The sequence below is a fragment of the Canis lupus genome, chromosome 17 (assembly GCF_011100685.1).
Source record: "Canis lupus familiaris isolate Mischka breed German Shepherd chromosome 17, alternate assembly UU_Cfam_GSD_1.0, whole genome shotgun sequence".
NCBI classification, from domain to species: domain Eukaryota; kingdom Metazoa; phylum Chordata; class Mammalia; order Carnivora; family Canidae; genus Canis; species Canis lupus.
The window spans coordinates 25,290,950-25,308,328 of NC_049238.1; the positions used below are offsets into that span (position 1 = coordinate 25,290,950).

General features: G+C 34.7%; 1 protein-coding gene across 3 annotated transcripts in view; it reads right to left on the minus strand.

Moving 5' to 3' along the window:
• Positions 1–17,379, minus strand: part of MEMO1 (mediator of cell motility 1) — a 125,297-nt gene that overhangs the window by 21,965 nt on the left and 85,953 nt on the right. For all 3 annotated transcript variants that reach the window (XM_038561207.1, XM_038561206.1, XM_038561205.1), the window contains 2 exons: positions 17,080–17,192; positions 15,080–15,191 (listed from right to left, as the gene is read on the minus strand). In XM_038561207.1, coding sequence (XP_038417135.1) covers positions 15,080–15,191; positions 17,080–17,192 — 225 coding nt within the window. The remainder of the gene's footprint in view (positions 1–15,079; positions 15,192–17,079; positions 17,193–17,379) is intronic.

The following is a 17,379-nucleotide window of genomic DNA, read 5'->3' on the forward strand; positions in this document are numbered from 1 at the left end:
CAAAGAGTCTATAAATAATTATGACATGGTAGCGATGCAGTTATATAGAGTATAAAAACCAAGAAGTCAGAAGAAATAGGTTCAAGTATCATCTCCATCATATAATAAAAGTTAAGAGGGTAGGTAAATTACTAACCTAAAAATATGTTTCCTTAACTATAAAACGATAATTGCAATATCTATTTTCTAAAACTGTTATGAAGTGAGAAACACTACTGGGAAAGTACTTTGTCAACAATTGTTGGCTTGCTGTCAAGAAATAATACATGTCTACTATTCCACAGAGCCACCAAACCATTCACTTACCCTTAGCCTCAGCTTGCAAATCTATCTATACCAAGGTAAAAGACTCATACTGCTTAGAAATCTAAGCTTTGAATCAAGATTCATCCATCTACCTCGTCATTTCTTAAAAAAAAAAAAATATATATATATATATATTTTTTTTTTTACTTGTTGTTCTATATTTCCACAAAGTATGAATTAGAAAAAAGAGCAATTGGGCTTTGAAATTAATATTCCTAGGTTTTAGAATTCAAGTTGTCAGGCTAGTCTTTCCTAGTCATGGAGTACAAAATCTCACCCTCAAAAAACAAATCTAAAACTTTCCCACCAAAAAAAAAAAAAAAAAAAAAAAAAAAAAAAAACAAGAATAGTTTGGTCATGTAAAATAACTGAACTTCTTTGGAAGAGCAGAAGTCTGGCATTTTACCAAGAGCTGCCTCCGTCCCCCTGCGCCATTCCACCAACATGGTAAGGTTGGCTGTGAAAACCAGCAGCTTCATTGCTGAAGAGGGCTAACTTTGATTTGGAGTAGAGAGCAGAAAATTCACACCCAGCAAGAACCAGAAAAACCTGTAGCTCCTGCAGCCTGAGATTATAGTACCAGTGGAGCAAGCCATAACCTGAGCACTACCTAGAAATTTAAGAGAGATTCTGGAAAGGAGAGAGCCACAGAGGGACTGGATAAGTTCACATATTCTGAGCAGACTATTGATGTTCTCCATATAATCCCATCTGACTAGAAGGTAGCAAGCACATATGTGCAGGGGAAACCCATAAGGTCCCAAGCTCCCCCAGAATGCCAGCTAATTCTGTGTGAAAGCATGCCCAAGAGAAAGTGGAGACGTGAGAGAGACCAGCATGTCACACATCCCAGGCTGACTGGAAATCCCCATGCACAAACAGGGAGACCTGAGAACACGCAACAGAAAGGAAAGGAGGCAAGCTAGAAAAGGGCCCAAATTTTTAATATGCTCCCCAAACTATACTCAATCCACCAGCAGAGGATGAAAGCTTTACAGACTTAAGGTATTCATTCAATCACAACCTCCAACCAATCACTAGCTAAGCACTAAGCAATGTGAACATAGAGGTGAACTCTAGAAAGTCAAATTATAAGAAATTTTTAAAAGTTGAAGAAATACATCAGTAGCCACAATTTTGGGAGAGAGAAATTCTGTAGACAAGGACAACAAAGTTACTTTAAAAAAAAAAAAAAAAGTGAATGAATGAAACAACCACCACTACCATCTGCAGAAAATTTTTTTTAATTTTATTTATTTATTTATTTATTTTTTTAAGAAAATTTTGATAAAATCAGAACCAAGTTGCTATAATACAAGATTAAAAAAAAGTCCAGTTTCAAGAAAAAATTATGAGCCACAGAAACAGGAAAGTGTGACACATTCTCAGGGGAAAAAAAGGGGGGTGGGGGAGTAGCTAGTAGAAGCTGTAACCATGTGGGACCAGATTTATCAAAGACTTTAAAACAATTATTATAAATATGTTCAAAAAATTCAAGGAAATTATGCTTTAAAAAGTTAAAATATGGCAATGACTAAGTAAGCAGTAAATATTAACAAAGAAATGCAAGCTATTAAAGAGAACTAAATGGAAATTTTAGAGTTGAAAAGTACAACAAATGAAATTTAAAATTTACTAGATAGTCTGAAAAGCAGATTCCATATTACAATCAGTGGAATTAAAGATAAAATAAATCATCTGACCTGTAGAAAGGGGAAAAAAGGATTGAAGAAAAATGAACAGAGCACTGGAGACTTGTAGACAACATCAAACATAGTAGGATGCATACAACAGGAGTCCCCCAAAAAAAGTTACAGTAAAAGAAAAGAAATGATGGCTGAAAATGTCCCAAATTTCATGAAAGACATTACTCTACATTTCCCAGAGACTCGATTACCCAAAGTACGATAAGCACAAAGAGATCCCCATCTAGAGATACTATAATGAAACTGATGGAAACCAAAGACAAAGAAAATTTTAAAAGCAGCAAAAGGAAAATGACTCATTACTTACCGGATATTGTTCTCAATAAATGGCACTGGATAATAATTGCATATCCATATTAAAAAAAAGTGAACTTAGACCTTTACCTCATACTATACACAAGAATTAACTCAAATTGGGTAATCGATATAACTATAAGAACTAAAATAATAAAACTTCTGGAACAGGGGTCAGCAACAATCTTTTTAAAGGGTCCATAAAGTAAATATTTGAGGTTTTCAGGGCCATACAATCTCCATAACCACTCAACTATCACTGTAAAGAGTAAGCAGCCATGGACAATATGTAAGTGAGTGAGTATGGATGGTTATATTCCAATAAAACATTTATAATAACAAGTTGTAGGCAGATGTGGTCTGCAAACTGTAGTTTGCTGATTCCTGTTCAAGAAGAGAAAATCTCTGTGACCCTGAATGAGACAAAGATTTCTTAAATATGATACCAAAAGCAAAATCCACAAAAGAGAAAAAAATGATAAAAATGAATTCATCAAAAACTTTTGCTCTTCAAGAGAGCAAAGTAACCTGTATCTAGAATATGTAAAATCTTTTACAGCTCAGAAAAAGACAAATTATCAAATTAAACTAGGGCAAGATACATGAACAGACATTTCACAAAAGAAGACATACAAATGACTAATAACCACACTGAAAAGTTGCTTAACATCATGAGTCACTGGAAAGATGCAAATTAACGCCAATTGAAGTTACACTACACATCTATCAGAATGGCTATAATAAAAAAGACTGACAATAACAGGTATTGGCCAGAATGGGAAGAAACTAGAACCCTCATACTTTGCTGGCTGAATATAAAATGGTGCCATCACTTTGGAAAATAGCTTGGCAGTTTCTAAAAGAGTTAAAACATTCAAGAGAAATGAAAATATATGTTCACATAAAGACTTGTACAAGAATGTCTATAACATTATTCCTAATAGCCAAAAATGGAAGTGATCTAAATGTCCATCAACTGGTGAAGAGATTAAATAAAACAGGATATATTCATATAATGTAATAACTATTTGGCAATAAAAAGGAATGAACTATTTTTTTAAGATTTTATTATTTATTTATTCATGAGAGACACACAGAGAGAGGCAGAGACATAGGCAGAGGGAGGATCAGGCTCCCTGCCAGGAACCTGATGCAGGACTTGATCCCCGGACCCCAGGATCACGCCCTGAGCTGAAGGCAGATGCTCAACCACTGAGCTACCCAGGTGTCCCAATGAACTTCTGATACAACTACAACATGGATGAACCTCAAAAACAGTATGCCAAGTGAAAAGGGACAGATACAAAGGGCATTTCATATGATTCCATTTATATGAAATCTCTAGAAAATACCAATCTATAGAGACAGAGAGCAGATAAATGGTTGCTGAAGATTGAGAGTCAGAGCCAGCACTGCCCTCAAATGGACACAAAGTTTCTTTTTTGTGTATTGAAAATATTCTCAAACTAGATTGTGAGAATGAATGTATGACTCTATAAATTTATTAAAAATCAAAGAGTTGTATTGTATCCTTATGTAAATGAGTTTTATAGGATGTAAACCATATTTCAATAGGCTGTTAAAAGAAAGTCCATCTTTGCCACTTGCAAGCTGTGCTACCCTGAAGCAAGTTACCTGAAACTATCCTAAGCCTCAATTTTGTCATCTGTAAAAACAGTTGATAATACTTACCTTACTTACAAGGCTCTTATGAGTACTTCAATAATGGAGAAGAAAGTTTTATCTCTTCTTTTTCTGTCCTATACCTTAAACCATACTGCAGAAAATTAATATATCCAAGATGTGTAACAGAGTAAAAAGAACTGAAACCCCAGAACCAAGAAAGGAGCACTCATTTTAAAAACAAACAGTATTACTATGTCATCAATACCACTGAAGGTACAAAGCACTAAAGATCTACATTCTAATATTTGAGGACCTTGACTCAGGCCACAATCAGAAAGAAAAGTAAAATTTTAAGATCTAATACAAAACTAAGCTATAAGAAGGGTTAGAATGGCATTTAAGTGAGTCAGAAACTTACGGCAGGCTGGAATTGGGAAAAGAGGAATGAGAATTTTGCAGGAGAGTTAACCTAGCTAGTCTGCTGCAGCAATTTTTAGAAGGGGCTGCTTGTAAAGACTAGCCCTTGGCTTTAACAATGTTTCTTGTGTTGATTAAGGCTGTTTTATCCACTTAGGACACTGTACCAGCTTGCCTGGATTGTAAACAAAATGATAATAGCAAACACCCATTTTCCTTCTGAGAGTCTAGAATTTCAGTAGCTGGAGCTAATTACACAGGCTGAGAGTCCCTACATGACCAGCCCCCAACCAAAATCCTGGATTTTGAATCTTAAAGCAGGATTCCCTGACCAGAAACACTGCACGTGTGTTACATTGATAGAGGAAGCACGTTCCATTCAATCCACCCTATGAAAGGAAAACGTTGGAAGCCTCCACCTGGATTCCTCCAGACTCTGCCTGATGTATCCTTTTCCCTTGCTGGTCCGGTTGTGTATCCTATCTGTCCCAATAAACCAAAACCATTAATAAACTGTGAGTCCTCATAACAAATCTTCAAATGTAAAGCTGGTGGTGGAACCCTTGAAACAGGAGTTAAAGGCAAAGTGGCATAAAGGAATCATAACGGCAGAGTTTTAGGGAGGCTTATAAAAAATAATTTCTCTCATCTTTTTTTTTTAAAGATTTTATTTATTTATTCATGAGAGACCCACAGAGACAGAGACAGAGAGAGGCAGAGGGAGACAGACACAGGCAGAGGGAGAAGCAGGCTCCATGCAGGGAGCCCGACGTGGGACTTGATCCCGGGACTCTAGGATCACGCCCTGGGCCAAAGGCAGGCACTAAACCGCTGAGCCACCCAGGGATCCCCTCTCATCTTTTTTTCTGATCAAGTTCACCATCAGACGACAGAAACATGCATATATAGACCATACAAAAGACTGTGACTCACTATAAGAACAAACTAAATCCAGAAACATCAGGCAGAACCAAAGAACTCAGGAAAGAGGAAGAGAGAGGGAAAAGGGGGAGGTAAGCTAGCTGTCAGTGACAACTAAAATTAACATTTTATAAGTCTTTGCTATTTCATCAATTAAGTGAATCTAATCAGATTATAAAAATAATTTCAAAGGTTATATACCTTTCTCAATTTCCATTTTAGTAAGAATACCGAAATAAAGGTTTTTACAAGGCCAGGCATATTTCATATTTCTTAATCATCTGAAGTAAAATAATCATATCACAAATTGGCCAAGCTTGCTATCAGAATTATAGAGAAATCTCCATATTTTATTATGAACAAGTCAACATTTCCATGCCCTATATTCTCTTAAACTTATACCTATTTCTGGCTTTACCATCTCTGATAATGGCATCTATTAGGCCTTTCACTTTTGCATGTTCTTAAAATCAAGTTACTCCCCCACATAGAAACATTTACCAAGTTCTATAGATTCTAAACGTTCAAATGTCTCCCACCATCTGCTCAATTTGCTACCCCATCCACCACTATCTTAGTTCAAAGTCCCATGATCTTTACTAAACTATATCTAACAATCTTTTCCAACGCTAATCCATCCTTCACCATACCATCACATCATCAAGCAGTAATATTCGGAATACCTGGTTCGTAGAGCATGTGACTCTTGATCTGAGTTCAAGCCCCACAATGGACGTGAAGCCTACTTAGAAAAAAAGGAGTAATATTCTTATTTCAAGTTCTAACCATATCCTTCTTTTTTTTTTAAGACTTTATTTATTTATTCATGAGAGACATAGAAAGAGAGGCAGAGACATAGACAGAGGGAGAAGCAGGCTTCTCATAAGTAGCCCAATGCGGGACTCAATCCCTAGACTGGGATCACGCCCTGAGCCAAAGGCAGACACTCAACCTCTGAGCCACTCAGGCATCCCTAACCATGTCCTTCTTTTGCTGAGGAACTCTTACTAGCTCTATACCAATCAGGGAACAAAATACAAATATCTTACAATGACATTCAATGACCTCTATAAAATGGTCCCAAACCTACTGTTCCAACTTCCTTTAAAAAAGAAAAAATTTATTTATTTGACGGGGGGGTGGGGGGGAGCATGTGTACAAGCAGGGGGAGCAGCAGGCAGAGGGAGAGGCAGAGAGAGAGGGAGAAGCAGACTCCCTTGTCCAGCAGACAGCCTAATGTGGAGCTCGATCCCAGCACCCAGGGATCATGACCTGAGCTGAACCAAAGGCAGACACTTAACCAACTGAGCCACCCAGGCGGCCCTCAACTTCCAAATCTGCCCCTCTTACTCTATGCCTCTGTAAGTCAACTTACAAATGCCTCCAAATGCCTCCAGCTCCAGGCTAGTAATATATATGCATTAAAAGCTGGTCAAGGTATAAGATAACAGGAAGTAGTAGGACTAATATCCAACTAAAAATATTCATACATATAAGAAAACTTTTTCTAGCTTTACAGGCCAAACAAAAATATCTCAGAGACCTCAGTTACTAGGCAAACCTTTTGCAACTTCCTTAAGCCAAGGTAAATAGCTTTCTATTCTTAAGCCCTGCGTTTTCCTACTCCTAGACTTTGTACTTAGAGAACTGTTTCCTACAGAAACCTGCCCCGCTTTGTGAAAATTATAGCCATCTTCAAAGTCCACCCAAATGCTATCTCTACCACAAAGCCACATGTGTGCTCTCCTAAATATCTCTCTGCTCCCATATCCCCTTTCTCAGATCCCATAAACTCTTCAACTGCACTTAATACACTTTGAACTATGTTATATCTATTTAAGTATATTTCTTATCCTTCTTACCAGGCTATATGCTGAGGAAATACACAATGTTTGTTTATTTTTCTATTCCCCATCATTCTTTACACATAGGTTAGCACAGTTAAGAAGCTCTGTAACATTTGAAAAACGCATATTAACCAAAATTTTTAAATTTTGAGAGGAAATGTCTTAAACCACCTTAAAACCAATCAAATTTTTTACATAAATTAGTAAAACTTAAGGGAAAAGAATTGCCTTTTTGGGGTCAAAATGAGTTTTATTTATTAGCCTATTTAATTACTCCCCATATATAAAATACATTATTTGTGATTTAAAGAGACATCATAAAAGGAATCTCTCGTGTATTCTGCAGTGGGTGGTAAAGAATTCCTTTTTCAACCCAAAAGAGAAGGTATAAATAAAATCAGAGCTATAAACTGGTAAAAAGTTCTGCAGACAAAGGGAAAATGATATAGGTCAGAAACTCAGAACTACTTAAAGAAAGCACATTAGAGAAGAAATAAAGATAAAATAACATCTTCAGTTTACTTCATTTTCTTATACTTAATTGATCTAAGAGATAACAATGTTTTCAAAAACTAATAGCAACAATATGCTGTAAGTATAGCTTATGAATGACTGTAAGGTTATAAGAAATAGAAAGGACAAACTGAAAATACTGTTGTAGGTACTTGTACTACCTGTGAAGCAGTATAGTGTTACTTCAATGTGTACCTGGATTGGTTACAAATGCAACTGCAAACTTCAGAGCAACCACTAAAAATGTTTGGTTTTTTTTTTTCCCTCCTCCCTCCCCTAAAAAAGGTTTTTAAAAAAATACTATAATTGGGCAGCCCTGGTGGCGCAGCGGTTTAGTGCCGCCTGCAGTCTAGGGCGTGATCCTGGAGACCCAGGATCGAGTCCCACGTCGGGCTCCCTGCATGGAGCCCACTTCTCCCTCTGCCTGTGTCTCTGCCTCTCTCTCTCTCTCTCTGTGTCTCTATGAATAAATAAATAAACAAATCTTTAAAAAAAAACTATAATTGATATGTTGAGAGAAAAAAATAGAATCCTATAAAACACTCAAGTAAAACCACAGAAGGTAGAATAAGAGAAAACAAAAAAAAAGAAATAAAGAACAAGGGCAGTAAGTAGACTGCAGTAATAAATATGAGAGATGTTAATCTAACTATATCAATAATCCTTTAATAAGTGCATGGATAAACTGTGATACATCCATAAAATAGAATATTCTTCAACAATAAAGAGAAATAGGTATTAAGCCAAAAAAAAAAAGACATGGAGGAATCTTGAAAGTATATTGTTAACTTAAAGAAGCCAACCTGAAAAGGCTGCATACTGTATGATTCCAATTACATGACATTCCAGAAACTAGATGACTATATGCTATGGAGAGAATAAAAAGGTAAGTGGTTACCAGGAGATGGGAAAAGGAAGACACAGACAGAAAAGGGGAAAAGGGTGGCAGGGTGGGGATGAACAGGAAGAGTACAGGGGATTTTTAGGACAGTGTAATGATTCTGTATGGTACTATAATGGTAGATAACATGGCTTTAGAAAACCCATAAACTTGTAACACCAAAAGGGAACCCTAATTAAACTATGGACCTAGGTATTAATAATGTACCACTATTTCTTCATCAACTGTAATAAATGTACCATACTAATGTAAGATATTAAGAACAGAAAAACTGTTCAGTTAATTGTATTTAATACAATGCAAAATCATCCGATAGTAGTGTTCTTACTCAGGGAACTCAAACATAAGAATTACAAGACTTCAGCTTATTGATCTGGGTAAACTACACAAAATCAAGCTGCTGTTTTTTAATAATACTCTAAGTACTCCAAGAGCTGTCGAATCCTAATCATACTGAATTTGTAAGACTGGCTAGAAAGTAAAGCAGAAGATGGTACATATTTAAATACACTGTACTGTACTTCCAAGTTGTATATGTTCCAAACTATTAGCAGTAATAAAAAATATTAAATGGCTAAGATAATGATATTTTTAGAGTGAACATGAAAAGTTTTATAGTGCTGTATTTCTCAATGAAACTCAAAGTTACTAAAGCATCCTATTTACTCTGCATATATTTCTGAACAAAAGATAGTAAAATTATATCTGGACTATGATGGATATATACAACTCTGTATTTGTCAATACTCATATAATTCTATGCCTTAAAGAGTACATTTTAATTTCATATAGATAAATTACCAAAACAATTAAAATTTTAAATTTTAAACGAACAGTAAATAGGGATGATACAGAGAAAGGAACATGTAGGGGATGTTAAAGGTAACTGAACAAGAAAAAAGAAGAGCTGGGATCCAATGATCTTAATCTTCAGAGTTTACTAGTTTTTTTGTTTGTTTTTTTTTCAATATAGATGGTTTCTACATATCCTTTTTTTCTAACTTAACTTTTTAATACAATTATAAGCAATGTAAAAATTACTACAGTAAAGATAATATATGGAATTCAATAGTAAAAATAAATATGGAAGAGGATCAGGATTACATAAGATATGATCTCTTGTTTGTATGATTTAATTTACACAAATAAGTATGTATATATATAAATCTTACATATATAATACAAACATACATGCATACATATGTTAGTAGATACATAACACTTTTTACTGTTAAATGAACACTTGTTGAAGGGAAGCAGGGAAGCTTTAACTGTTCATCTTATACATCTTGATGCTGTTTATATTTTCAACCTATGTACATACAGTACTATACAAGTATTTTTTTAATGTCAATAGGGTTAACTAAGCAAGGAGATTATGGGTAATTTCATGTTTCCTCCTTTATACTACTCATTATTTTTTTAAAAAGTTCTAATGAATATTATTTTTTAAATTTGTTTAAGATAACACATAGAATTATAAATAATACCTTAGGTACTTAGTTTTAAAAATCTGTAATGACTATGAAAGGAAAGTTAGAAAATTAAATGTTCAACTGATTAAAGTATTCCATAGATATATTCTAGAAGTCCTATGTGTACTCAATAAAAAGAAGTAAAAAAGACATGGAAATATGTTCATAATATGAAAAGCAGTAATAAGAAAGAACATCCAACCTCATTTTGGGAAAATATTTAATAATATTTAATAATGTGAAGATTATTATGAATTCATTCAACAATTAATTACAGAAATTCTTTTGTGTAGCAGGTACTGAGCTGGGCACAGAAGGTACAGTAAAGACTAGCTGCCCTCAGACAGGGAGCAGAGTAGGGAACTGCAAGAGAAGGAGAACACATACAGGTACAATCACCAAAAAGAGCCATTTAAGTACAGTGGTACTATGGTAAGCTGTCTTCAGGTATAATCCCTGAAAATTCCTCCCACTTCTAAATGTTCCTACCACTCCTCTCATCAAAAGTAGAGTCTCCTTCTCCTTCTCCTTGAACCTAGTCTTGCAACTTGCTTGGATGAGGAGAATGTGGCCTAAATGACACTAGGCCAGTTCCAAGCCTAAATATAAAGTGGCCTCAAAGTTTCTAGTTTTCTTTTCTTGCTGCCCTGAACTGCGATTTACTTCATTATGGTCCACAACTATCTGAGGAGAGGGACAATCAGGTGAAGAGAGGCCCTGAAGGATAAGTGACAATAGGTGAAGATGGAGCGCTCCAAGATGGAACCAAGGTACCTCAGTAGACAACAAGCATTGCAGCCCGTGACAAAAAATGAGGGTACCCTAGAGCCTTTGGCCTAAGTCAGCCTGTTTCAATGGGCAGCAGATGAAACAGAGACAAGTTGTCACCATCTGCCCATGACCAAATTTCTAGTTCACAGAGTTATAACCAAAAAAAAAAAGGCACTTTGAGATTATCTGTTAGGCTACGAAGGTATGTGAGACAAAAAGTGGTGCTTGAAAAGGGTACTACTGGAACAGAAACCTAACCCATTGGCTTTGCATACAGAGGCAAGCAGAAGCTGAAAGGGCAAGAAGAAGACAGGGAACTGTTAGAGCAGTAAGGAAACTGCTATACAAGGCCAGGAGAATGAGGGGCCCGTATATATATACTGGCAGAATTATGCTAAGCATAATTATCAGAAGTATAATGATTTAGAACAATAAAAATATACCGAGTGAACCTGGAGAATAAGAAGATTCCCAGGCAAAATATTCAAAATGTCACTCGTTTCTTTATAGCCAAGTATGAGAAGGTAAAAGAAGAAAAACATGAGCTAAAGAATTAAAAGTAAAACTTAAAGGAAATAGTTCTAACCATGAGTTGTTTGGTTGGAAAATAGTTGTTTTTCATCACCAGCCTCTACAGATAGCAAAAGACTATCAAAGAAACAATATGAAGACAAAGATCAAATCCAGAGCACTGCCCATAAATCATAAGCTCACAATCATCAAATCAAAAATTCATCTGTACAATTCTTTATTAAGACCACAGAAAGAGGGACACCTGGGTGGCTCAGCGGCTGAGCATCTGCCTTGGCCCAGGGTGTGACCCAGGGATGGAGGATTGAGTCCCACATCAGGCTCCTTGCAGGGAGCCAGCTTCTCCCTCGGCCTGTGTCTCTGCCTCTCTCTCTTGCGGTGTCTCTCATGAATAAATAAATAAAAATCTTTAAAAAAAAGACCACAGAAAGATTTAAGCAAGTGGGCTTATATTCCCTCTTAGGTAGGCAAAAGGGCTCCTAAGAAGCTTACAAAATCCTAGCTTGGGATCCAAAGTAGAGAGAGTCCTATCACTTAAAGAACTGTGGATGTGACTTTTGCCTAATAAAATGCACTTATAATCTGATATACAAAAATCCCACAATGTTTAATAGAGTTCTATCAGTTTGGATTAAAATAAACGCTGTTCCAAATGAGAAGAGGCCTTTAGGTTTTCAAACTGTCACATATATGAAGCAGACTGAGGTATAAACAAGGCCCACTTCTTATGGAGAAGTAAAAATGAGTCCGCAAGTAGAGCCAAGAGCCCAAGGGACCAAGCCAAGAGATGAGAAAAGTGAAGAATTATGAAACCACTACCAGAAGTCAGAACCAAGCCCTAATTGGAAAACATTCTTGGAACACCTGGGTGGCTCAGTGGTTGAGCATCTGCCTTTGGCTCAGGTTGTGATCCGGGGGTCCCGGAATTGAGTCCTACATCAGGCTCCCTCCGCAGGGAGCCTGCTTCTCTCTCTGCCTCTGTGTCTGCCTCTCTGTGTATGTGTGTCTCTCATGAATAAATAAATTCAATCTTAAAACAAAAACAAATAAACAACAAAAAAACATTCTCTGTTCCCTAATTAGATTTCAGAACTGCTTTGGACAAAGGCTGCTATATGCTTCCCATTCTTTCATTCTCCACTAGGAATGTCTATTGTGACTAAGAATTCCTGTCTCAAAATTGTATACAGAGTGAGTGGTGGGATAAAACTTCTATTCTTAGTTCACAGGTATCCAAACCAAGAGAAGCTGTACCCAGAAAGACTCATCCATATCTCAACCTAATAAAGACCACAAGGTAATGGATTTTGAATCTGAGGACCTAACTGAATGAGATTTCATGGCATTTTAGGAGGGCTGAGTACTGCATGTTGGAGACACACTGAATTGTCCATTAGAAGAACTGTGAAAGTCCATCTGCAAAGATGGCTACCAACAATTCCTCCTATTCTTGAATATACACATGCTACTCCTCCCATCAAGGAATGGATCTCTTTCTCCTTCCCTTAAATATTGGCTAACATTGTGGTCTGCTCTGAAAAACAGAATGTAGTAAAAATGATGCTAGGCCTTAACAATCCAGTCTATCCTCCTAGAGAGAAGCCAGAAGAAAGAAAAGCCATGGTTGATGAACAAATAGGCTACCCAGAGAACAAATGAGGTGTCTCAACTAAAAGCCAGCACCAAGGCCACCTTGGATCCTCCAGCCCCACTAAAAGTTATCTTAGTCAACATCTCAACGACCAGAGCAAAGTGTCTCCTACCCAAACTCCTGACGCAAATTAGTGAGCAGTAATTCATACAATAATAGCTGTGATTTCAAACCAAAATTTTTGGAGCAATCTATTACACAGTAATGGATAACTAATACAGGTAATGAGTGCAGCAAAGACTACAAAGGAAAAGTACTGGGTACTTTTTAAGAGTCAGTATTAGGGATGCAAATGTAATTTGGGTAAGTGGGAAGGTCTCTTGAGAAGTGATATATTAAATATTGGTTATTTAACACTATTTAATAGAGAGGGAATTATAAACAGGAATTTTTGTTGATTTTAGTTTCTATTTTCCCAAATTTTCAACATTACGTTTTACTTTTGAAATAACAAAAATATTATTTTGTTAAAACTGCCTTAAGGATACTATTGGCTTCTAATGTATTAGTTCTACTATACTGAGATTCACTATGTCTAAAATATATTTTCTCATGACAAAATATGCAAACATTTTAGGAAAACAAAAGTTTTCTTTTAGCCTATGTAATTGAAGAATGTACTGTTCTGATTATACTAGCATTCCAGAAAATAAACAGCATATATTGGTTTAAAAATTTCTGAAAGATTAGAATGTGGTAAAACACACTTAACCTAAAACTATACTGCTTATAATTTAATGTTACAATGATTTTTTTTGGGGGGGGGGACTTCCTTTAGGTTTACACAATTCATCATAGTTATCATCATGAATAGATGTGGATAACATAAGACTGAAATAAGTTAAGTAACTGATAACGGAATTAGGAATAGAAATGATCCTAAAAGACTGCCATAATAGACTAAAACCAACCAGAAAAAATTACACAGTAGTAATCAAGAGTTAAAAAGAAACCACAAAAGTACAAGAAAAAAAATGATCCAATGTATGAAAAAGCCTTGGGCTGTAGCTGGCCACAAGTGTATTAGCCAATAGCAGGTAAGCCATATAAACATGAAAAATGTTCATGTGGTCTTGGACTTCATTAACACATTTAACTTTATATATATATAATATAGGTTTATATTATAAGATAGATTTTATATAAAATATTTTATATTTTTAAAAATATAATATATATTTTATTATGTAAAATATAAGCCTATATAATATACAATGCATTTTACTAAGGGAATATAGTGACAAGACCCAGGGAAGGAATAATCTCACCATATTTAGGACAAGTCAAACTATATAAGGAATATTAAGTCCATATAAAGGAAATGGTTGAAAAAAAATCAGACAAATGGGACCTCCAAAAGGAAGACCTTCTAATTTGAAATACTGCCCTAAAAGAAGAAAGCTCTTTTAAAAATTCTTTCATTTTACAAAATAAACTAATGACTTCTATGTAATGGGCATTCTGCTAGGCACAGGGATACAAGTGAAGAATAAAATAAATATTGTCCCTGTCATCCTACTTAGTCTCGTGGGCATCCTACCACTGGAAGACCGTTAGCAGGCACCAGATAATAATCTGTCAAGCATATTATAAAAGATATTTATGTACTTTGCATAAGGCTGAAATAAATGACCTCCAATGTTACTTCCAAATCTAAAGTTTTATGATTACTTACTTATAGCATAAAAGAATTTGTTATTCTGAGATAAATGTTTAATGATTAATTCAAACACACACACACACAAACACACAGGTTTTTAAAATATTATCACCTAATAAAACAACCATGTCAATTCATGTGTTCAGCCGTTACAGACAAACTACTTAAAACTAACTTCAAACCACATTAGAAATATCCAATTTCAAATTTTTATATCATTTCAAATAACAAACTTTAAGATTTTATTTTTAAGTAATCTCTACACCCAATGTGGGGCTCAAACTCACAATTCTGAGATCAAGAGTCATAGGTTCTACCAATTAAGCCAGCCAGGCACCAGTCAAATAACAAATTTTCTTTAAAATCTCCTTATCCTAATGATAATTTTACCCAGTGAAAATAACTCCAAAGAAATTAATATTTACGATTTCTCTGGGATTTCTTATATTAATCAATATACCTTTCCATGGCTTTAGCTGTATAAGGCAAATGCATTTCAATACTGTGTTCATCTTCATCTGTCTGCAGAGACATGCGTTCAAACATTCCTGTCTTCCATAGTTCTCCGTAAACTAAAGAGATTTCAAAATATAGTAAAACAAATATATTAATGTATATCCTTATTCTGTGAGACTCCACTCAGTAACAAAAAACTACATGTTTTGGCAAGAAACAGAAGTACCACATAACATTTTCCTTCATTTTTAACTTTAAAAAAGATAAAACTAGCTTTTTACATACCAAACAAAGCAATAATACATGTGATAACTACGGCATTTTCATATGTTACACAGTTAAATAAAAGTAATAATTCAAAATTTTCATCAGTTCTTTTCATTACATCTAAAATCACCTCTGGGTCTAAGCTCTTCCTGGACTTTAATCAGCACATGCCAACAAGAATACAGTTGATTAGAATTCCTAGTAAAATATGGCAAAGCCACTGGTCTACATACTCGTGAGGTTAATAATATAGTTTTTAAGTTGTGTTTTGTTTTATAATAAAATTCCCACATCAAATGCCTACCATACCAAGAGCAGAAAATTCCTTTAAGGATGCTATTTTCCTCAAAATTAAAAATTCAGCTTCTGGGACAAGAACATAAATTCACATAGTACTACGCCATAAATAATCTTAAAATGACATAGTCATTCAGACCCTTCTAATTAATCATACTTAAAAATGGATATTATATAATGAGAAAAAGATGAAATTTAACATGCTAAAAAAAGTGATATAAGAATTTTTTTTATCAGAGAACAGAACCAACATTTTTATAACTATATACTTAAATGGGTTTTACCAATATCAAAGAAAGAAACAAATGATGGCATGGCTTTTCTGCAAAATTATACCTGATTAAAATCATTCATTCCTTCATTAGGAGGCTACCTAAAACCAAAATTTTCTGAATGCCCCAACAAAATTTTAAAAAATAAGGTATGTCCCCTAAAAGCATCACAAGGAGTAATAAGGCTAGTTCTACTCCAGCTTCATTAGTAAAAATTATTCTAACAACAAATTACTAATACTCAGGGATAACTGAAACCCCCAATTATGAAAAATTAGGCCTAAAAAATAAGGAAAAAGAGGTGATTGTCTGTTTTGCAAATGGCTTCTCTCATTCTTCAGAAGAATTTGTTCCAAGATTTCTTGAAACAATAAGCACCCAATATATTTAAAATATAATGTGATGAACTGGGGGAATACACAGCAAGATCATGAAAATGGTTTCTGGGAAAATAAACTGAATTTAGATAAAAGGAAAATTCTGAGTCAATTGTGTACGGTAAGTAAAAGAATATTTGTTATGCTATTCTCTGTACTGTTCTAGATTTTTAAAATTATGCTCCCACTCCTCCAAAAATATTATTATGAAGTCAAAAGGTTTTAATTTACACATTCAATGTATAAAATGAGACACAACTAAAAAAGATCTGATTTCTAGAATCCTATGGAAAAACATCTATCAAAATACAGACATGTTTTAAAAATAAAATACACTTAAGACTTATGTAACACTTTTGTTTCAGAGTTTCACTTTTTCACCCCCACAAAACTCATTTGAGAATGATGGCCTATTTACAAGGAAAGGGATATATACAGAAGCAGACTAACATGCTCAGAATCTTTCTTCAAGTTGTTGTGGGTACTAATTTCTTGTCTCATGATACAGTGAGTACAAGGCACTTCCCTGAATACACATATAATCATAAACAGTTGGAGACTAGTTGACCTGACAGATTTTTGCAGCTGGCAAAAAAACTCTAGTTGTCTTTTATGCATATAGAAGATCATCTTTCTTTGCTTTTGCTTTTTGCAGATAAGTTAAAATCAATTTATTCTTTAAAACTAGATTTAATTTATAATATTCATATTTTTAATTTTTAAAATTAATTTATTATTATTTTTAAAAAACTTTTAGCTGTTAAAAAGCTGTAAGATTTCTATATACTTACTCTTTTGGTCAATACGAAGGTCATACAGAGGTGTCCTATATATATCCACACTGGAAAGTGCACATCGAGAGAGGGGCACATGATGAGAAGGCCCAAGGATGAAAATTCTCCGGCTAGGAGATATACAACAAAAGCACAGAACAATTGCAATTCTATACAAACCTTATTAAATAAAAGGGAAAAAACGAGTAATTTTTAAAAATCATATGTGGCACCATTTTCTATCTTGACTGATTTCATTTCATTATCTACTATTATGAGCTAAATTATGTACCCCTAAAGTTTATGTTGAAGTTCCAC